This window comes from Eubalaena glacialis, chromosome 10, assembly GCF_028564815.1.
Source record: "Eubalaena glacialis isolate mEubGla1 chromosome 10, mEubGla1.1.hap2.+ XY, whole genome shotgun sequence".
Taxonomy (NCBI): Eukaryota; Metazoa; Chordata; class Mammalia; order Artiodactyla; family Balaenidae; genus Eubalaena; species Eubalaena glacialis.
In genome coordinates, this window is record NC_083725.1 from 114,525,704 (window position 1) to 114,546,340 (window position 20,637).

At 58.8% G+C, this 20,637-nt stretch overlaps 4 protein-coding genes across 4 annotated transcripts; 3 read left to right on the top strand and 1 right to left on the bottom strand.

Moving 5' to 3' along the window:
* The first annotated feature begins 1,878 nt into the window (after positions 1 to 1,878).
* KCNK4 (potassium two pore domain channel subfamily K member 4) lies at positions 1,879 to 8,085 on the top strand. Its single transcript, XM_061203555.1, has 6 exons — positions 1,879 to 2,082; positions 5,070 to 5,193; positions 5,332 to 5,492; positions 5,686 to 5,872; positions 6,382 to 6,521; positions 7,203 to 8,085. Exons 1-6 carry the CDS (start codon positions 1,894 to 1,896, stop codon positions 7,605 to 7,607), a joined length of 1,206 nt encoding a protein of 401 aa, XP_061059538.1. The 5' UTR covers positions 1,879 to 1,893; the 3' UTR covers positions 7,608 to 8,085.
* CATSPERZ (catsper channel auxiliary subunit zeta) lies at positions 7,664 to 11,067 on the top strand. Its single transcript, XM_061203789.1, has 5 exons — positions 7,664 to 8,071; positions 8,588 to 8,939; positions 9,815 to 9,894; positions 10,089 to 10,155; positions 10,880 to 11,067. The coding sequence occupies exons 1-5, from the start codon at positions 7,664 to 7,666 to the stop codon at positions 10,987 to 10,989; spliced, it is 1,017 nt and encodes a 338-aa protein (XP_061059772.1). The 3' UTR covers positions 10,990 to 11,067.
* A 762-nt stretch (positions 11,068 to 11,829) lies between these two features.
* ESRRA (estrogen related receptor alpha) lies at positions 11,830 to 19,706 on the top strand. Its single transcript, XM_061201963.1, has 7 exons — positions 11,830 to 12,043; positions 13,489 to 13,825; positions 16,855 to 16,971; positions 17,131 to 17,259; positions 17,679 to 17,846; positions 17,945 to 18,214; positions 18,639 to 19,706. The coding sequence occupies exons 2-7, from the start codon at positions 13,501 to 13,503 to the stop codon at positions 18,896 to 18,898; spliced, it is 1,269 nt and encodes a 422-aa protein (XP_061057946.1). The 5' UTR covers positions 11,830 to 12,043; positions 13,489 to 13,500; the 3' UTR covers positions 18,899 to 19,706.
* TRMT112 (tRNA methyltransferase activator subunit 11-2) lies at positions 19,655 to 20,576 on the bottom strand. The gene is made up of 4 exons (XM_061201965.1): positions 20,450 to 20,576; positions 20,252 to 20,353; positions 20,025 to 20,114; positions 19,655 to 19,937 (listed from the first exon to the last, which is right to left on the bottom strand). The coding sequence occupies exons 1-4, from the start codon at positions 20,525 to 20,527 to the stop codon at positions 19,830 to 19,832; spliced, it is 378 nt and encodes a 125-aa protein (XP_061057948.1). The 5' UTR covers positions 20,528 to 20,576; the 3' UTR covers positions 19,655 to 19,829.
* Between the last annotated feature and the right edge of the window lie 61 nt (positions 20,577 to 20,637).

The window sequence follows — 20,637 nt, forward strand, 5'->3', positions numbered from 1 at the left end:
TTTGTCCCCTGGGATCTCCTCCCTCATGAGTGCAGAGCCCAAGGGCCAAGCTGTCCCTCGGGGCGGGGAGCTGAGGGCCCTTCCCACCTGGTAGTGGGCCTGGAAGATGCTGGGAGATTAGAGTGGAGCCTGTCCGAAGAGGTGAGCCGGCTGATGTCCCAAGTTGGGGCCGTGCCGCTGGCCACGCTGGCTGGCCAACAGGGCAGAACCAGGGCCCCGGTCTAAGACTCCAGGCCTGACCCAACGGCGACCCCTCCCGGGCTCCTCTGCCACTCATCTCCCGGGACCGGCCAGGATTGGGGGGCTGGGCAGCCGCAGGTAAGGGTCTGCGGAGAGCTGCGCCGGAGGCGAGGGCGAGGCACAGCAGAGGGAAGCGCGGCGCTGGAGAGGTTAAATGCGGGAGGAGGGGGGCTTCTGGCGGCGGGAGGGGGGTCCCAGCACCGGCGGCCGCCCGCTCCGCCCCTGCCGCTGCCGCCGCCTCCGCGGCCCAGCAGGCAGGCACCGGCGAGGCCGCGCCGGAGCCCGGGCCGCAGCCGCAGCCGCAGCCGCAGCCGCAGCCGCAGCCGCAGCCGCAGCGTGGCCGACAGTGAGTGCGGGGCGGAGAGGGCGGGCGCGCTGGCGCGGAGAGGGAGTGCGGGGCGGCGAAGGGCGCCGGCCGGGCTCCGGGGCTGGGGCGCGCAGGGGGCGACCGGCCGGCAGAGGCGCCCACCTCTCCGCTCGTGGGCGCCTCTGGGAGTCCTGCGGCCGCGCATCCAGCCGCCGCCCGTCACGCTCCGAGGCGTCGGCGTGAAGACGCGGGGAGGCCGTGGGAGCGAGTGGCGGGGGTGCGGTGTCTGGGCAGTGGGCGCTGCGCGGTGGCCCCGCGGTCTGGGTATGTGTGTATGTGAGTGTGTGCGCACAAGTGTGTGGGCCTCTGGGGGCCTTGGCCCGGCGCGCACGGTCCTGAGGGTCCGGTGTGCCCGAGAGGCCGGGGAGTGTGCAGGTGGAGTGTGTGTGTGCGTGCAGCCCGGGCAGAGGGGCCGCCTGGAGCCGCAGGGTGGAGCGTGGGCGCGCGGGTCTTTGTGCCCGCGTGTGTGCGCGACGGCGCCGCCGCCCGCTGTCCCGGGGGCTGACAGCTGTCCAGGGGATGCTGCACTGGTCCGGCCCTGGTCGCCCCCACCGCGCTGCTTCCCGGAACCCAGTACCCTCCCTTCCCCTCCGCCCTGCCTCGCCTCTGCGCAGCGATCGGGACCCGCCCCAGGGTTCCTCGAAAGCCCAGCGGGGCGCTGGGGGACACTGGAGGCTCCCCGTCCGGTCCATCGCGTCTAGAAGAGGAGCAAGGAGAGGCAGGAGGGGAGCGAGAAGCCGCGAAGATGCTGCCGCAGCCTCGGCGGACGAGCCGGGACCCGCCATACCCGTCCCCGCCCTGCACAGTTCTCTTTGCCCCCTCAGCCTCCAACTGGAAGGCGGGTTCCCCACGCCCCCTCCAGGCCCCCAACATTTCCTCGCTCGTCCCGCCTCTCCCTCGGCAGGCTCGGTCTCTCATTCCCCCTTCCACTCTCCTTCCTTTCCTTTCCCTGTGCCCTCTTGTCTTCTCACACCCTGGAGTCCCCGGAGGGGGGCTGAGGGCCGGGCAGTGGAGGTAAGGGGGAGGACAGAGGTGGGGGGACTGGGTGTGTCCTGGTACCAAGTGTCCGGCCAGAAGGATGTGAGAAGACGTCTGTGGGTGGTAGGGCTGGGGGGCTCCAAGGCCATTGGGTGTGTAGGGGTTGGAGAAGGAGGGTGTAGGGGTCTCAGGTCAGGTTATTGATCCCAGCATCCCTGGTTCTGCCCACAGTGACTGCAGCTCCCCAGGAGCCCCCTGCCCGGCCTCCCCAGGCGGGCCGTGGAATTGGCCGGGCCCCTGGGCGTGCCATGCGCAGCACCACACTACTGGCACTGTTGGCTGTGGTCCTGCTCTACTTGGTGTCCGGTGCCCTGGTGTTCCAGGCCCTGGAACAGCCCCATGAGCAGCAGGCCCAAGGGGAGCTGGGGGAGGTCCGAGAGAAGTTCCTGAGGGCCCATCCATGTGTGAGCGACCAGGACCTGGGGCTCTTCATCAAGGTGCGTGGGTGGGGGAGAGCTCCTTCAGCAGTCACCCATGACCCCCTGACACTAGCTGCATGCCACTGGGACCCTGTGCTGGAGTGCTGCTTCCAGACCCGCACCCCTGAAGGCAGGGTGCAGCTGGGGGGTGCAGGGCAGAGGCTGGGATCCAGGTCTTTGTGTTTTCAACATGGCGGCCAGGGCCGCATTTGTTTTCCTTGCTGTGCCTGGCATTGGATTCTCTTCCTAAAATGGCTCCTTCCGTGCGTGATAGTGGTTGAATGAAGGAACGCATGAAGGAAGAAATGAATAAATGGCTGTAGCAGATGAGATATGTTACATTTTCTCAGGTCCAACTCACTGGTTTAGGGTTGCCAGATGAAGTCTGGAACACTCAGTTAAATGTAAATTTCAGCTAAAGAATGAATACTTTTAAAATATAAATATGTCCCATGCAGTATTTTTATTTGCTAAATCTGGCAACCCTACACTAGTTCCTATGCTTCTTTGAAGTCACAGATGCCTCAGAGAAACCCAAGAACACTGTGAACACTTCCCCACCCCCTACCTCCAGAAAAGTGCACATATAAACATGTACTGATGATTTCGGAGGATTTCAGGATCCCCCAAGCTGGTCCATGCCACCATGGATGCCAGGTTGAGCACACCTTCCCACCAGGACACATGCTTATGATGCGGAGGCTAGAGGGAGGGTGAGTCAGGGATGGGGTCAACTTTGGACCAGTGACTAAAGAAAGTGTGGGTTGCAGCCTTCTGGGCTACTGTCAGGCAAGCACCTCTGCCGCTCTCTCTCTGATTGAGCCACTGTCAAATTTTAAAAAATAAAGTAACATTTAACTTTAATACATTAATGTTTATTATTTTATTGAAAGGCACCCCTATTTCCTGCCCCTTCTTTTGGAGGGAGGAGCCATCAACATGGAGCCTCGGTGTTCCAGCTGATTCCCAAGGTGGCAGGACCTGGAGCAGAGATGAGGATGGGGTGGGTCCAGGACACAGGCAGCTTGACATTGTCTCTGACACCTCCAGAATGCCCAGCAAAGCTCCGAGAGGCCTGGGTAGGAGAGTGTCTGGCCAGACCACAGGGCAGGAGGAGGGAGGGAATCTGACCTATTTTATCTTCACAAAGGAATTCCTTTTTTCCTGGATTAAAAAAAAAAAAAAAAAAAAAGACGAAAAAGAAGAAGAAGAAGAAGAAGAAAAGGAAGGGCAGAACCAAGCAAGGAGGGCAACAGCTGCTTTATTTCTCTTCCATAATTAGTCATGCAGCAATTATGCACCTACTATGTGCTAGGTGCTGTGCTGTACACCATAGGGTGAGCAGGGAAATTGATATTGGGGTGGAACAGATGCAGACTCTACCCTAGGGGATGTTACATCTAGGTGAAGGGACAAATCCATGGAAAGTTCACTGTAGGATTTAGTAGAAAAGGAGCTTTCATTACTTCCTTCTTTGTTAAATGCCTGTTGTATGCTGGGCCCTGGGCTAGGTGCTGGGGGCAAGGAGGGAGATGCCAGGGGCCTTTGGGAAGAGCTGGTAATTTAAATGAAGCAGGTGAGATGGGTAGAATTTAGAGATGTGTGATTGGGTTGAAAGAGACTCCCAGGCAGAGGAACAGCATGGGCAAAGGCGTGGAGGCTGGAAAGCTCAGAGTGTTTTGCAGTTCTTGGATTTAACAGATGCCTAGTCATTTGAAGCAAAAATTAGAACACACAAAATGACAAAGGATTTTTTCCCCTAAGTAGTGAATTTATTGGAAAAGTGTTGCAAAATAAAATTAAATCACTTTTAATCATACATTTCACTTCTTGGCTTTATTAAACAATTATTTCAGGAAATGGAATCATCTCAGAAAATCCGGGGATAAGGTCACTGTAACTTGAATTCCAAAATGGGAGTCCCAGGAGTGAAGACTGGGGAAAGGGAGGGTGGGACGGGATTGAGAAGGGGCTTACAGGCTGGGCTGGGGAATTTGTACTCTATTCTGCAGATAGCAGGGAGCGACGGAGATTTTGGGCAGTCACTTTAGGAAGATTAATTTGGAATGTGTCTTGCTAATGAGGACTTGAAGTCAGAGAGAAAAAAGGTGGTTTATGACCTCCGTCACACCACTTGTGTCTTGGCTCTGTGCTCCTTGGGGAAGGGCCCCTCTGCACCCCCTTCCCTTTATGCTCTGACCTCCATCACTTAGGGCAGGCACGCTCAAAACACAGACTCCGCCTCTGAGGGAGGCAGACTGGTTGGCAAGAGGAGCAGACACATGTCCATTTCATTAATTTAATCATGTTTATTGAGCACCTACTATGTAGCACAGGGTTTGGTTTGGACTTCAGCAGGGTGGGCAGCGGTTTGTGTATCCATGACCCACCTAAAACTGGATGCAAAATTTGTTGGTATGTGAACCTTCCTGGAGGGAGGGTCCCTAACTTTCATCAGATTTTCGAAGGCAAGGGACTCAAACTCAGCTTCCAAAGGGGCAGTGGGAGTGGTTGGGTCTGTGGAAAGCTGGAACTCACTGGGCATGATCTCTGCCTGGGGACTAATTTCACAAACACACAGTGCTTGCTTTGATGTGAGTGCTTTAACTCTTCACAATAACTCTATGAGGTAGGTACTATTGTCACCATCCCCAAATGATAGATGCAGAAATTGATGCACAGCTCAACTTCACCTAGCACCAAGATTGAACCTAGGCAGTCTGGTCCCAGAGTTCTGTGCTCCTGACCACTGTAAAACTGGAAATCTGTTATATGAAATTAAGGGGCCGATAATTCAAATGTCTCTAAAACAATGTGTTGGTCAAACAAAATTGGGCTCTCTAATTTGCAATGTCTGCTCTAAGGGATTGCCTTCAGGGAGACCACAGGGCAGGGGAGAGCTGGGAGGGGTAAGGAGGGAAACACCTTGGAGACTGGAGGGCCAGTGAGTTGGCCAGGACGGGAGGGAAGGACTGAGGTTCCTCCTTATGCATCTTGTCCTGCAGGAGGTGGCTGATGCCCTGGGAGGGGGTGCAAACCCTGACACCAACTCAACCAGTAACAGCAGCCACTCAGCCTGGGACCTGGGCAGCGCCTTCTTTTTCTCAGGCACCATCATCACCACCATCGGTGGGGGAGGGGACTGGTCATGGGGTGGGGGGGTGGGGGGCACGGGGTGGCTGGGCTTTCTCACCGGCGAAGGCGCAGGGGGAGGTGGGGCGGTGTGCCAGGCAACCCCTAGAGCTGCTGCACGGCCCCTCTGCCCAGGCTATGGCAACGCGGCCCTGCGCACAGATGCTGGGCGCCTCTTCTGCATCTTTTATGCACTGGTGGGGATCCCGCTGTTCGGGATACTGCTGGCAGGGGTCGGGGACCGGTTGGGCTCCTCCCTACGCCGCGGCATTGGTCACATCGAAGCCATCTTCCTGGTGAGCTGCTCCACACCCTGCGCGCCCTTGCGTTGGGCTCGGGATACACTTCCCTACACACCCACCCGGCACGTGAGCGGGGGGCGCCTGAATCGCGCGAACCTCGGACACGGGCTCCCAGAAGAGGGTTGTGGGGTGTGAGAGCCGGAGGTTTTGGTGACTCCTCGGCCCTGCCTACTGCCCCTCCCTGCAGAGGTGGCACGTGCCGCCGGGGCTGGTGCGGATTCTATCGGCGGTGCTCTTTCTGCTGCTCGGCTGCCTGCTCTTTGTCCTCACGCCCACGTTCGTTTTCTGCTACGTGGAGGGCTGGAGCAAGCTGGAGGCCATCTACTTCGTCGTGGTGACGCTCACCACGGTGGGCTTCGGGGACTATGTGGCCGGTGAGGCCACTTTCTTGGGTTGCACTTCCCTACCCACTTTATTCCTGCCCAGGGGCTCTGCAATCTTGCTTCTCCCTCCAAGTTCCACAGGGCGCTTGTGCGCTCACACGTGCTTGCTCCAATCCCTACATCCACTCACTGAATGCACCCTCCCATTTTTCCAGGGATGCAGCACCTCGTGCCCACTTACATTCTTGCATGCTTGCACCCCACGCATGCTCACATATATTAAGTGACCCCTTCACACGTGCCACATTCTTGTACACGTGCACCCCTCACACATGCTCACATTCTTGCACGTGAGCACCCCGCTTACTCTTCTCTTGCACACCTTCAATTCACTCCCACTCATCTTCTTGCATCCATTCGCGCACTCTAGCTCATACCCACTGTCCTGGGGAGGGCGGATCCTCTCAACGAGTTGGGAAGAGGGGCAGTGAACCAGAGACTCACAGGCTCAAGGCGTGTCTCACAATCAACTTCTTTCTGCCCTCCCCGTGGCGTCCCAGGAGCCAGCCCCAACCAGAATTCTGCAGCCTACCAGCCGCTGGTGTGGTTCTGGATCCTACTCGGCCTGGCCTACTTCGCTTCAGTGCTCACCACCATCGGGAACTGGCTGCGAGTAGTGTCCCGCCGCACTCGGGCAGAGGTAGGCGCCCCTGCGTCGACACCGCGCCTGCGCCGTGGCGCTGATGCACTGTTCACCAGCAGCAGGTTGACTAGTCTGCCTCCCTTCCAGAGTGTGGGCTCCCCAAGGCAGGGACTGAGGGAGCCCCAGTGTGCACCGGCCGGGAACAAAGCGATAAACTCTGACAGGTTTGCAGGTGACTCCATCTCTACTCTCATGGATAAGGTTACCAGATTTAGCAAATAAAGATGAAGGAAGCCCAGTTGATGTGAATTTTGGATAAGTTGCAAATAATATTTGAGTATAAATGTCCCAAATATTGCATGGGACATACTTAACACTAAAATTTTATTTGTGGTTGTATTTTTATTTATTGTTCTAAATATTTTGCAGCCCCACTCCTTGCTCCCGGCCGTGGAGCGGGTGGAGGCGCAAAGGTCTCTGGGGGCACGGGAGGGAGAGCTGAAATAAAATCCGGTCGGTCTTTTCTTCTGGAGAAAAGGGCACTTCCGCGCAGATGGAGGAGGGGAGAGCATGTGGCTGGGTGATGAGCTTTTCCCTCCTCCGGCCTTTTCCCACTCCTGAGGCAGTAAGACGAGGCGGAAAAGAGGGGCAATGCCTGATTGGGGAAGGGGCAGGCTCCCGGGGTTGCGGAGACGGTCGAGGAGCCCCGGTCGAGGACTGCCTTTCCTCCCCGCGCAGATGGGCGGCCTCACGGCGCAGGCTGCCAGCTGGACCGGCACGGTGACTGCGCGGGTGACCCAGCGAGTCGGGCCCACGGCACCACCGCCGCCGGAGAAGGAGCGGCCACCCCTGCCTCCGCCGCCGTGCCCAGCGCAGCCCGCCAGCAGGCCCCTATCCCCTGCGGCCCCGGAGAAGACCGAGCCACCCTCCCCGCCCACGCCGCCCACCCCGCCCACGGCCTCCGCGCTGGACTACCCCAGCGAGAATCTGGCCTTCATAGACGAGTCCTCGGACACGCAGAGCGAGCGCGGCTGCGCACTGCCCCGCGCTCCACGGGGCAGCCGCCGCCCCCTCAACACCCCCAGGAAGCCCGCGCGGCCCCGCGGCCCGGGGCGCCCCCGGGACAAAGGCGTGCCCGCGTAGGGGCAACACCCCTGCCCGGGCCTCTCAAAGGGCTCCGTTCTTGCTCTCTCCCCGGCATGCTCTGCTTGTTTAACCAAAGAGCCCTCTCTCGACCGACCGGACTGAAACCTGGGGAGGAGGCTACGGGTTGCTTGTCTGCCACTCTCTGCTCCTGGCCCTCTCCTCACTTCATCCATTTCCAGAACCCCAAGGCTTTCTGTCTCGCTGTGCGTCTGGGCCTGTCCCTCACAACATCTCACGACTGTGCCTCAAAGCCTGCATCAATAAACGAAAACAGTCTGCACCGCTGCGGGCGTGGAGCTCCGGGGACGCGAGAGGGTGTGCGAGTGCTTGCGTCGTCGGGCCACCTCCGGGGCAAGTCAGGCCTCACCCACGACCCCCAGGCCGAACCCTCTCCCTACCCCGACCCATCGGTCAAGGCGCGGGACTCTTGGCTGTGCTTGGACGGGTGTCTCTGCCTGGAGGTTAAGGGTAGGGTCTGGCATGGGAGTCTGCCAAGATGGGCGGTGCGTCCATCCTCAGTACAGCTATGGGGGCAGGGATGGGGAGACATAATGGCATCTAGTGTGGAGGGCTGTAGCTTGAACTTTCCCCGCGCGAGACCCCCATCGCCATTCCGGACGGGACCCTGCCCCTCCCCCTTCCTGGAGCGTGACCCCTCCTCCTCGCCCCGAGGCCTTTGGCGACTGGGTCCGTTGGGGCAGAACCATGGAGGAAAAGCCTTTCAAAGTAAGAACTCTTCCTGGTCCTCCTCACCCTGTCAGCCCCCAGACTCATCCTAGGTCCACCCTGGGCCCCTGGCTATCCTCTCACTCAGCCCTGGCTCAGGGCAGCTCCCAACAATCACCCCCTCCCCATCCCCACCCCGGCAACTGAGTCTCGACCCTGGATGGGCTCAGGATCCCAGCCCCCAGCCTGCTCTTCCTTCCCTCCCCAATTCCCCACGACCCTTGGCTTCCCTCGGTGTATGTGGCCCACAGGCGTTGGCCAAGTCTTCGGGCCACCGTGGCTCAGGCAAGTCGAGCCCGCACGACATCCGGAATCTGTGGACCACGGCCACGCTGTCGCAGCCGAAGCTGAATGTGCCGCTGCCTACTGTCCGTGAGGACTCGGAACTGGAGGGCAGCAGCGTAGGCGGCAAGACTCGCTGGTCGTACAACCAAAAGGCTGGCCACGACTCGGACGGTGGCTGCGAAGAATCGGATGACGGAGAGGACAAGGACAACTTCAAGCCAGAGGAGCTGGACGAGCACGCCTTGATGGAGCTGGAGATGCGCCGCGGCAGCTCCCTGGGAGGCCCTTTAGAGGAGGACGATTCCAAGACCGACAGCGGTCAGTGTGGCTTCACCGGGCTGTGGGCGCCCACAGGGCAGGGGGATGGCCAGGGCCTCAGTTTCTATTGCTGTAAAATGGGGGAAAACTGTGGGACCCAAGTTTCTAGGATTCCCTGGAAGGGGCGCCAACGCTAATCTTCCACGCCTTAAATCAACCAGACCTTCTGGGGACGCCCCCTACCGGGCAGGCGTCGTACAAAGTCCTGGGGTCATAGAGACTAGCAGGAAAATGCGCAAAGGCAGCGCGGTAGGACCTGTGCTTTTAATGGAATCACCCGGATAGTTGAAAGGAGGGAGTTAATGCCTTTTCTGTGGATTTGCGCTGCTTGAGGAGGTGCCTGTCTTTCATTCATTAAGTCATTGGTTACAATTTTTAAGTATTTACTTCCTACTTTGCGCTGTGCGCTGATTGAGACATGCCTCCCCTTTCTCCCCACCACCTCTGCTCTCCAGCCCTTCATCAGGGAATTGGAACATACAGCAATATAACAACTGCCATTTATTGAGCACTTGCTGTTGTGCCAGGCACTGGGCTTCCCTTGCATGATCACCTTTAAACTTCACAACCTCCATATGGGGCCATTCCTATTATCCCATTGTACAGATGAAGAACTTGAGGGTCAGAAAGTCAGTCACTGGCCTTAAGTCTCACAAAGTGGGGCAATCTTAACTGGAACCTCGGAGGGTGGGACAACAAAGCCCAGGCTTTAAACCACTGTCCCATACTGTTTCCCACTAAAGTGGCACCTGGAGCTGGTCTCTGAAGCCCCCCCACCCCCACCCCCGGCCAACATGCCTACCCATACATCTCCTTTGCTCCAGGGAAGTCTCAGCAGTCTGCAGATGACCGATCCCTTTTTTCTCTTCTCCCAGAAAAGCCTTCCTCAGTGTCATCGCTCAATATCTCGAGGCACACACCCCATCGAGCCTACTGGGTGGAGCAGCAGAGCAGGGTTGGAGGCACCCAAGGAGACTGGGGAGTTTAGTGGGGGGTGGGGGATGGGCAGGTTGGGGGTTTCAGGGGTGAGAGGGTGGGGGGCAGGCAGGTCGGTTGAGGGTCTTGGGGCTGGAGGGAGCAGGTGGGGCATTTCAGCTGTGGGCAGAGCTGGAGTCCCTTGTACATCTGAGTCTCTTGCTGCCTCTCCAGCTGCCCCTGCCCCTGACTGAACTCATGGAGAATGAAGCTCTGGAAATCCTCACCAAAGCCCTCCGGAGTGAGCCTCCCCACTCCCCATCCCCCCAGCTCCCACAAGAGACCGTGGGGGATTTTGCAGGGCTTCGGCCTGTGGGAGTGGGGTTTCAGGATGTGTCTGCCTTGTCAGATTCCCTTACCACCCACAAATATTCCAGAAGCCGCATGAAAAGTAAAAAGTTAGGAGACTGGGCACAGGGAGACCCAATGGGGACAGCATGGGGTGACCGTCAAGGGCCTGGGCTCTAGCCTCAGTGCAGCCCCTCTCAACCTGATGTAGGTTTTCTAAGGCTATTTCTTCACTTGCCCATTGGGAATGACAGCCTTTCTGTGGCCTTGGCCCCTCCCTGATTGCTGTGAGGAGCCTTTGGACAGTGGATTATTTGAGTAAACTTCCTTTGGTTTGCCCTGCTTACCTTAAGAATGTGGGGGTGGGGTGGGGAGGGCTAATGGCTGAGACTGGGTGGTCGAAGCGCTGTCCCAAAAGCTGCCTTCTCCCAGTGCCCTAATTCAGGCCGGCAACATCTCTAAACTTGCCTTCCTCATCCATCCTCCACTCCAACACCCCCATCCTACTTTGAATTCCCCATCTGTTTGGAGCACAGGTCTATGACTTGACCATTAGAAACAAACAAAATAGGCAGGTCCCAGTACCCTGGAGATCCAAAGTTGCCCAAAGAACAAAGACCAGCTGCTGGGGAGGCCATGCCCCTGCTCACTGCCCTGAGTGGAATTCTGCCCTCCAGGTTACCGATCGGAGATCGGCCGGGACCACTTCCTGACCAAGCAGCTGCAGCGATACATCGAGGGGCTCAAGAGGCGCCGGAACAAGAGGCTGCAAGTCATGGTGATCTGAGAGCACCGCCTCGGGCTCGAGTGACCGCCCGACTCCAGCCATGGTCCCAGATCCAAGCCCGACCCTGTCCACGTGGATTCTGAGCCCTAGAGAAATAAAAGAGTCTTCTGTACATGGTCCGTGAGTCAGTGCGTGGCTGCCCGCGTGAGGCGGACGCACGTGGCCCCGCCTCTCCCTATGACCTTCACTCGGTCACCGCAGTGACCTTGAGCGTTCTCGGTTCGGGCCCTATCGGCTCCGCCTTCCCGGGACTCGAAATCCAGGACTTCTTGCATGCATTAGGTCTGCTTCTCCCACTCCGGGTTCATGAGCTTTGTGGGGATATTGGGTGAGCGGTTCAAGTGCCCCGATTGTGTTATCTTGGGTGAAGGCGGAAAAGGGAAAGGGACAGCACCTCCTTTCTAATTTGGGCTGCTAGGCTCCGCCCCTCATGCATATGCAGATACCCTAGCCCCCGCGCTGGTCCCGCCCTCTCATTTACATATGTATGTCGTCTCCCGGACCCTCAGAGGCGGCCGCTGAACTACCTCTCCCATATCCCTTGCGCACAGCGCACCCCGCCTCCTTCTTTACGTAAGAACGCTCCTGGCCCCACCCCCTCCCGTAGCCTCTCCGCGTCTCCTCTGGCCACGCCCTCTCAGCGGCCGCATACGCAAACAAGTACGCCGCTGTGGCTCGGCGGCGGCTGGGCGAGGCCTTCATGAAGGCCCGCCCGCTGGCTTCGCCGGCTCCGCCCCGACACGTCCCGGCGCGCAGGCGCTGCTCGGCCACTTGCCTGATTAGCATAGGGCGCTGGGCCCCGCCCCCTGCTTTGCATGCGCAGGCCAGCCCCGCCCCCGCTGTCAGCTGGAGGAAGCGGAGTAGGAAGCGGCCGCGATGTCCTTTTGTGTCCTACAAGCCGCCGGCGGCGCCGCCGAGTGAGGGGACGCGGCGCGGCAGGGCGGCGCGGCCCGAGGAGGCGGCGGAGGAGGGGCCGCCCGCGGCCCCAGGCTCACCTCGGCGCTCCGGGCCGCTTGGCCCCCATGCCTGCCCGCCCGCCCTGCCGGGGCCCCAGGTCCGGGGGCGGAGGGGAGCGCCGCTGGAGGGTGGGCGGGCGGTGCGCCGGAGCCATGTGCGAGCGGGGCAGGGAGGCGGGCGGGGGGCGGGCTCCAGGCGGGGTCCGGCCCGGGTCACGGTCGGGACCCGGTCGAAAGCCAGACAGGGTCAGGGTCTGGGCGGGATATGGCGTCCAGGTCTTAGGGCGCCGGCCTGAGACCAGGGTCGGGCTTGGGCTTCGGATCCAGTCCCAGGGCAGGGTTCAGTCCGGCACCTGGAGCATGCCGAAGTCCCAGGGGAGGACCGGGCTGGACGATGGGAAGGGTTCCCTGTCGGGGAAGGGGCTTTGAAGACCACGTGGGGGCGCTCGAAGGGGCCTAGGGCCACCCTCCTCTCTGGGTCAAAGGTCATCGCACTGGCAGGGGAGAACTTCCTCCTCCTTGGCGCTCCCCCATTACTTCCTGATAACCTGATAGAGGTCCCCCGCGGGCGGAGGGGGAGGGGAGGCGCAGCAACTTTAGGCAACTTCCCGTAGGTGTGCGCAGGTTGGGGGGGGCGGGGCGCCCCGTGGTGGAGGACTCTGCGGCAGCAGGAGTGTAAGAGCGAATGTGCTGGAGGGGGTGCAAGGAGGTGGAGCTGCGCCCGCTGGTGTGCCTGAGGCAGGAGGTGGCGATGTGTCAGGTGTGAGAGGCTCTGAATGTGTTTCCACAAGGGACTATGCCTGTGTGTGTGTGTGTGAGTGTGGGGGCATAGTGAGAGTGTAAGAGTGTGTGAGCGAGAGTGTGATTATGAGCCTTGGGTGTGACTTTGTTATGGGGTGTGCACTGCAGGAGGAGTGTGCGAAGGCAAACGGGAGCATGAGTGAGAGCTGGGGTTTGGGAAAGGACATGTGTGAGTGTGAACCTGCCCAGGAGAGTGATTGCGTGTGAGCGTGTGTGCGCAGGTGAGGACACCTGAGGACCCAGGTGAGTGGGAGTGTGAGGGTGTAAACACACACGCATGTGTGAGCACATCAACTGCCCTTGGGTTTGTGTGCCTCAGTTTAGTTTTGCTCTTGAACGGAGGATACCCAGGTGTGGGGGAGATCACTGAGCTCTCTAACATCTGGAGAAAATTTGAGAGGTATCTCACTCCTGGCTGGGGATTCCAGACGGGGTTGAAGGTTGCTTGGGCACTTAGGTTACCCTATTCCTTGGCCTGGGTGGGAGTAGGGGGTTTCCAAGCCTCCTGCAGTTTCCCAAGTGGGAGACCTGCTGTCAGTTACTGGCTCTGGAGACTCTGTTTCCATGGCAACAGCGGGGGGGGGGCTCTTCATGGGCAGCCTTCCTTGGACTCTGTCCCCCCCACCCTCTTGCTGAGCCTGGAAGCCTGGCCCCAGGCCCGGGGTTGGGCAACCAGGGTGACAGGGTGTCTCCATCCCCCATCCCAGTGCCTCCCTGTGACCTGACGGGTCTCTTCCCGCAGGTGACCAGCGCCATGTCCAGCCAGGTGGTGGGCATTGAGCCTCTCTACATCAAGGCAGAGCCAGCCAGTCCTGACAGCCCAAAGGGTTCCTCGGAGACTGAGACTGAGCCCCCCGTGGCCCTGGCCCCTGGCCCAGCTCCCACCCGCTGCCTCCCAGGCCACAAGGAGGAGGAGGATGGGGAGGGGGCTGGGCCTGGCGAGCAGGGTGGTGGGAAGCTGGTGCTCAGCTCCCTGCCCAAACGCCTCTGCCTGGTCTGTGGGGACGTGGCCTCCGGCTACCACTATGGTGTGGCATCCTGTGAGGCCTGCAAAGCCTTCTTCAAGAGGACCATCCAGGGTGAGCCCCCACCCCCCTCCTGTGCCCTTTGCCCTCTGGGCCTGGCGCTCCCCAGTTGGTGCACTGCTGGGTGGCAGGAGGCCCCCAGGCTGCCGTGGTACCACTTGGGGTTGGCAGCCTGGAGTTCCCAGGCCCTCCTACCTCCCAGGAACGTCCTTTCCCTTAAGCGTTAAATAAAGCCACCAGGATGTGTTGATGGATTGGATGTGGGGTGTGAGAGTGGGACTCAAGATGCTTCCTAAGTTTCTGGGTACTCTGGGCCCAGCACCTTCCACAGCGGCTCTGAAAAATTCAAAGCAGCCTCTGCCTGCTCCTAAACTTTATTCTTGCTTCCAGCAGCTGCTGCCCTCTCACCAGCAGAGAACATGCCCCCTTTTGTGTTGATTTCCCCAAAGCAGCACGAGCACAAGGCAGGTTTTTACGGGTAACTGAGAGTGGCTACGTTGTATTTCAGCACCTAACTTTAAAAAGACTATTAGGCATCCCTGCCAATAGTACTCACTGAATTTTTCTCACTCAGGAAAGCATATCAAAATATGAGTGAGCAAGATGGTGATGTAATAAGCATTATTTGGGATGTGCCCATTACTTATATTTTTATATAGACCATTGGTTACTTGGGGGTTATAACATGTAGCCTTTTTGAGAACATTTCTTGAGTGCCAGGCACTGTACCCTGGTACATTTATGCTCTCAGTTATCCACACAGCAATCTCTAAGGTGCCAGCACTATTATAACTGAAGCCCAGAGAGGTTTTCAAAACTTTGTTCAGGTCCCGCAGGTAGAAAAATGGCAGAAACAAGATATGAACTTGGGTCGATTGAGGTCCAGAGCTAAGCTCGTAAAGGCCAGACTGTTGCCTCTGCTTATTACTAATAACTGAACTTTGGACAGATGCCTCACGACTGATTGTGACATTCTAGCAAGTTTTGACTTGGCTGAGACCCGCTGGTCTAAAAGCTCTGTGCTCCCTTCTGGCCCTGAAGACCTGAGCCAACAGGTCCAGGTCCGGGTCCAGGTGTCTCCTACCCACCCTGGAATGCTTCGTTCTCTGTTGACAAATATTTATCGAGCACTAGCCGTAAATAGTGATCATTTATTGAGCATTTAGGTGCTGTGAGCTGTGTTAAATGTCTTACCTTGATTTTCCCATTTAGTTCTCACAACTCACCTTTGTAAGAAGTAGTTTTTTTTATAAAGTTTTATATTTATTTTTTTATTTTATTTGTTTATTATTTTTGGCTGTGTTGGGTCTTCGTTGCTATGTGCGGGCTTTCTCTAGTTGCGGCGAGCGGGGACTACTCTTCATTGCGGTGCACGGGCTTCTCATTGCGGTGGCTTCTCTTGTTGCGGAGCACGGGCTCTAGGTGCGCGGGCTTTGGCAGTTGTGGCGTGTGAGCTCAGTAGTTGTGGCTCGTGGGCTGTAGAGCGCAGGCTCAGTAGTTGTGGCGCATGGGCTTAGCTGCTCTGCCGCATGTGGGATCTTCCTGGACCAGGGCTCGAACCCGTGTGCCCTAGCATCGGCAGGCAGATTCTTAACCACTGCGCCACCGGGGAAGCCCAGAAGTAGTTTTTAGTCATCCCAGTTTTACAGATGGGGAAACTGAGGGTTCGAGGGCTTAGGTGTGGGACTTGCCCAAGGTCACACCGTTGGTAAGTGGCAGCCTCCAGGATCCTTGCTCTTCACAAACTTGTGCTCTGCTGTCCTGGCCACTGTTCCAGGTGTGGGGGCATAGCTGGGACTAAGGCAGGATCGCTCCTGTCCTCAAGCAGTTTACATTCCAGCAGAGGCGAGAGAGAGAGAGAGAGAGAGAGAGCGAGAGAGAGCGAGAGAGAGAGCGAGAGAGAGAGAGAGCGAGAGAGAGAGCGAGAGAGAGAGAGAGAGAGAGAGAGAACAATGAACCGCACGCAGTTGGTACAGTACAGCTGTGGTGCGTGCCGGAGGGCGAGGCGCAGGGTGTGTGCCAGGGAACCTGGCTGGGTCTGGGACTCTAGAGTGCCTCCCTGAAGAGGTGTCTTGGGCTGAAGCGGCCCAGGTAGGGTGTAGGAGAGAGCAGGCTGTGAGGAGAAATGCACCCCTGGACCGCTGGGGACCTCCCTGTCTTAGGTTTAATAGGATGCCTCTGTGTTGACAGTAACCGAAGGAGGCAAAGACAGAGCAGAAGGGGAGGTGACAGTGACTCTGGTCAAGGGTAGAAACAGTTGCCAGGGGCAGAAGAGGGGCGCTTCTGGACATATTAGGAGGTGAAGCCCACCAGGATCTGTCAGTGGGTTGGGTTTGCGGTGTGAGAGAGGAATTAAAAATGTCTCCTAGATTTCTGCTTGAGCAGCTGGACAAATGGGGTTGCAGGTTTTGGAGGGGTAGGTTGGGGGCTCCATCTAGAACTGGTTAAGTTTGTAGTGTCTTCCAGGCGCGCAGGAGGAGGCAGTGGGATACATCTAGAGTTCAGGCTGGTCTAGGCCAGAGACGGAGATTTGAAAGCCCACGACTTGGTGAGGTCACCATTGGAGTGAGTCGGTGGAGACAGGTCGGAGGGCCACCCTAGGGGTCTTCAATGGAAGGAGCGTGGGCCGATGCACAGAAGCCACAAGGTGGCAGTGAGGTGGGAGGAAAGCCGGGAGTGTGATGTCCTAGAAACAAAAGAAGAAAAGTGTTTCTAGGAGGGATCAATGGCATTAGATGCTCCATTGGGCCAAATGACATAAGGATGAGAATTGACCGCTTGATGTAGCAATGTGGAGGCCACTGTGGCCCTTGATGAGAGCAGCACAGCCCAGAAACGTGACTTGACAAGAAGCTTGGGCCAGGTGCAGCCCGACTCCTCTGGTCCCAGCCCCTCCCTTGCCCAGGCTGGGGCCCCTAGCCCAGTGGCCTTTCCCTTCAGTGCTCGGGCTTCCCTGCCCCATTCACAGCACTCCTGCTCTCCCCAGACCTGTGCTTACCTGGGGTGAGTCAGGGCACTCCTGTCCGCTGGGCCTCCTCCGGGCCCCGGGAGGCCGCCACTGGAGCCCTGCCTCTTCCTGGCAGGGAGCATCGAGTACAGCTGTCCGGCTTCCAACGAGTGCGAGATCACCAAGCGGAGACGCAAGGCCTGCCAGGCCTGTCGCTTCACCAAGTGCCTGCGGGTGGGCATGCTCAAGGAGGGTGAGCGCTGGCGGGGGCCTGGGCAAGGCGGGGGCGCTGGGCGCACGGGGTCGGGCTGGGCAAGGCCTGAGAAGTTCTGGCGGACTGGGCTGGGCAGGTGGGCTCTGGAGAGCAGGCCAGCCCCAGCCCCATGAACACAGCCCTGTCCTACAATTCAAGGGGTACGTCTGGACCGTGTCCGGGGTGGGCGACAGAAGTACAAGCGGCGGCCAGAGGTGGACCCGCTGCCCTTCCCAGGCCCCTTCCCTGCTGGACCTCTGGCAGTAGCTGGAGGCCCTCGGAAGACAGGTGAGAGCACGGTGGGGTCTTTGGGGGCTCTGGGGTTGGGGTGGAGCTCGGACATGGGAGACCTGTCTGACGTCATTCACCCGGGATAGTCGTTATCTTGGGCACTGAGACCCAAATCTTCCCTTCATCTATTCGTTTACTCATTTCCCCCAAGAAGTATTTACAAAAATACCCTTTTCTATGTCAGGCCTCGAGCAGTACAGCTGGGAGCAGGGAAGGTTTTCTAACGCTCAGAACCTGTCCACAAACAGACGCTTTCCCTGGGAGATAGTGCGGCCCTTCCCGGAGAGAGGTGTCTGAGCCTGGCTGGCCAGTGGCTATTGAGGAAGGCCACAGGGGGACTGACTCTGGGAAGATGTTTGACCCTGAAGGGCTGGCAAGGTGATGAATTCGAGTGCCTCTTCCAACTATCACTGCAGCCCCGGTGAATGCACTGGTGTCCCACCTGCTGGTGGTTGAGCCTGAGAAGCTGTATGCCATGCCCGACCCAGCGGGCCCTGATGGACACCTCCCAGCCGTGGCTACCCTCTGTGACCTCTTTGACCGAGAGATCGTGGTCACCATCAGCTGGGCCAAGAGCATCCCAGGTAAAGGGCCCAGGCGATGTGGGGCTTTCCTGGGTAGGCCAGGCCATGCCTGCTCTGGTGCGCTTGCTCAGCCAGCTCTACCCCCCACTGCCCTCCAGGTTTCTCGTCACTGTCGCTGTCTGACCAGATGTCAGTTCTGCAGAGCGTGTGGATGGAGGTCCTGGTGTTGGGCGTGGCCCAGCGCTCACTGCCACTGCAGGACGAGCTGGCCTTCGCCGAGGACCTGGTCCTGGATGAAGAGGGGGCTCGAGCAGCTGGCCTGGGGGAACTGGGGGCTGCCCTGTTGCAGCTGGTGCGGCGACTGCAGGCCCTGCGGCTGGAGCGCGAGGAGTACGTCCTGCTGAAGGCCCTGGCCCTCGCCAACTCAGGTGAGCCTGGCCAAGTGCGACAGGTCTCTTTATAAGGCCCTCCGGTTTTTAACTCTGATGGTGGCACAGTCCCATTTTGCAGACAAGGAAAACTGTAGCTTAGGGGAAGAACAGTGACTTCCTGAAAGTCACAAGGCCAGGCAAGGACAGGTCCAAGAACTGCATGCAGGATTTTGAGCCCTGGTGTCCATACTTTTGTGGAAAGGTGAACCATTTAGTGAGAGAAAAGGTGATGGGGACGGGAGGTGGCCATAGCCGAGGGAGAAAGGGTGGGCCCTGGCTCATGGGCAGGGCCAGTGGGTGGTGCTTCAGCAAATCCTTGTCTGGCTCCTGGTTGGGACCCATCCAGCAGTGCCCAGGCAGATGCGGCACTGCCCTTTCTGGAGACGGCCCGTGTCAACAGCTCTCTCGCCTTTCCTTGCAGACTCTGTGCACATTGAAGATGCTGAGGCTGTGGAGCAGCTTCGAGAAGCTCTACACGAGGCCCTGCTGGAGTATGAAGCTGGTCGGGCGGGCCCCGGAGGGGGTGCTGAGCGGAGGCGGGCAGGCAGGCTGCTGCTTACACTACCGCTCCTTCGCCAGACGGCAGGCAAAGTGCTGGCCCATTTCTATGGGGTGAAGCTGGAGGGCAAGGTGCCCATGCACAAGCTGTTCCTGGAGATGCTTGAGGCCATGATGGACTGAGGCGAGGGCTGGGCACGGGTGGGGGTGCTGGCAGGACCCGCCCAGCACGGGGTCAGCCCCAATGGGGCAGAGCTGGGGTCTGGGCAGTGCCACAGCCTGCTGGCAGGGCCAGGGCAACACCATCAGCTGGAGCAGGCCCTACGCCCTCCCCTCCCCCCTCCCAGGGGGGTGTCAGAAGCTGGGAACGTGCATGCCCAGGCTCTGGGCACAGTGCTGCCCCTCGCAAGCCATAACGTGCCCTCAGGGTGTAGGGGGCCTTGCGGAAGCCATAGGGGGCTGTAGGGGACGTGTGTGTGTGTGTGTGCGTGTGGGGGTGGGGGTGGGGGGGCAGAAGCCTGATCTCAGGGAGGGAAGGGGGTGGAGGCCACAGTCTCCCAGTGGGTGATGCTTTTGCTGCTGCTTAATCCGACTTCCTCTCCAGAACAGAGAGGGATTTGGAGAGCAAAGGCCCCTGCTCCCTTCGCTCCTTTCCTCATCATTTGCATTGGGCATTACTGCCCCCCACCTTGAAGCAATAACTCCAAGCAGGCTCCAGCCTCTGGGCCCCTGGGGTGGCCAGGGCGCCCACATCAGCTCCCACCCAGCCTCCTCACGGGGTAGGGAGAGCACTGTCTCTATGCCCTGCAGAGCAATAACACTATATTTATTTTTGGGTTTGGCCAGGGAGGCGCAGGGACATGGGGCAGGCCAGGGCCCAGAGCCCTCGGCTGTACAGAGACTCTATTTTAATGTATATTTGCTGCAAAGAGAAACCGCTTTTGGTTTTGAACCTTTAATGAGAAAAAAAATATAATACCGAGCTCAAGAACACCGTGTGTTTGGTGTGTCACTGGACCAAGGGTTGGGGATACACAGGATAGAAGTAGCAAACAGGATATACGTAAACAAAGATACACACGCTCACAAAATGAAAAACGGGCCTGGCACGCTTTTAAGTCTCAGTTTCCTCATCACTCAGCAGCATGTTGGGGATCCCACGGCTGATGGGGAACAGACGTCCCGACTCTGGGCACTGCAGGGTGCCCTCCAACACATCCACCTGCGGGAAGAGGGGAAGAGAGCTGAGCACTGACAGCCTCCAGATGTGGGTGTATGGCCAGGAAGCAAGTAACGGGCCGGTTCTCACCTCCAGCAGAACGTGGTGCATCTGTCTCAGAAATCTCTCGTCACGCTCATATCCCTGAATCGGCTCTTTGGGCACCTCGACCAGATGCAACTGTGGGCAAGAGGCCTAAATCATCTCTGGGTATCCCCGTCACTCGCCCTGAGGCCAGGCTCCCTGGCCTGGTGTAAAGGGCTGCGGGGAGACCACCCCCTCCCAAGGTGTGCACGGGAGAAAACGAGGGTCCTCACGGTGTCGGCAGCCTCCAGAAGCGCCGCCCACTCCACTTTGGGTATCATACGAGCTACGAAGTCGGGGTTGAACTCCACAGGGCTGATGCGGACCTCGGTGGCCTGCGCGGTGGAGAGATTTAGTTAGGCAGGGACCAGATCTTGGTTCTCCTACCGCCGCCCCCAGGAGAGGGGCCCAAGATCTCCCCCGGCCGGTACCTGGAGGCGCAGGGGGAAGCCACGGGGCCCCACCCCCCGCACATGCGAGCTCAGCAGGTTGTGGGTGAGCAGCTTCATGTCGACGCTACGCGCTCTCGCAAAGCCGGAACCGGAAGGAGGCCAGATTCCCCTGGCGTTATTTCCGGGGCTGCTCCGCTCTATCCTATTGGACAGCTGGGAGGAGCGGA

Excerpts from the sequence above, each read along its gene's own strand:
- KCNK4 (XM_061203555.1), top strand. The coding sequence starts at position 1,894 with ATGCGCAGCACCACACTACTGGCACTGTTGGCTGTGGTCCTGCTCTAC. Across the intron at positions 5,493-5,685 it reads ACATCGAAGCCATCTTCCTG|AGGTGGCACGTGCCGCCGGG; the intron begins GTGAGCTGCTCC and ends CCCTCCCTGCAG. Across the intron at positions 6,522-7,202 it reads CCCGCCGCACTCGGGCAGAG|ATGGGCGGCCTCACGGCGCA; the intron begins GTAGGCGCCCCT and ends CTCCCCGCGCAG.
- TRMT112 (XM_061201965.1), bottom strand. The coding sequence starts at position 20,527 with ATGAAGCTGCTCACCCACAACCTGCTGAGCTCGCATGTGCGGGGGGTG. Across the intron at positions 20,354-20,449 it reads GCTTCCCCCTGCGCCTCCAG|GCCACCGAGGTCCGCATCAG; the intron begins GTACCGGCCGGG and ends TCCACCGCGCAG. Across the intron at positions 20,115-20,251 it reads TTCTGGAGGCTGCCGACACC|TTGCATCTGGTCGAGGTGCC; the intron begins GTGAGGACCCTC and ends TCTTGCCCACAG.
- ESRRA (XM_061201963.1), top strand. The coding sequence starts at position 13,501 with ATGTCCAGCCAGGTGGTGGGCATTGAGCCTCTCTACATCAAGGCAGAG. Across the intron at positions 13,826-16,854 it reads CTTCAAGAGGACCATCCAGG|GGAGCATCGAGTACAGCTGT; the intron begins GTGAGCCCCCAC and ends TCTTCCTGGCAG. Across the intron at positions 16,972-17,130 it reads GGTGGGCATGCTCAAGGAGG|GGGTACGTCTGGACCGTGTC; the intron begins GTGAGCGCTGGC and ends CTACAATTCAAG.
- CATSPERZ (XM_061203789.1), top strand. The coding sequence starts at position 7,664 with ATGCTCTGCTTGTTTAACCAAAGAGCCCTCTCTCGACCGACCGGACTG. Across the intron at positions 8,940-9,814 it reads CGATTCCAAGACCGACAGCG|AAAAGCCTTCCTCAGTGTCA; the intron begins GTCAGTGTGGCT and ends CTCTTCTCCCAG. Across the intron at positions 9,895-10,088 it reads GGGTGGAGCAGCAGAGCAGG|CTGCCCCTGCCCCTGACTGA; the intron begins GTTGGAGGCACC and ends CTGCCTCTCCAG.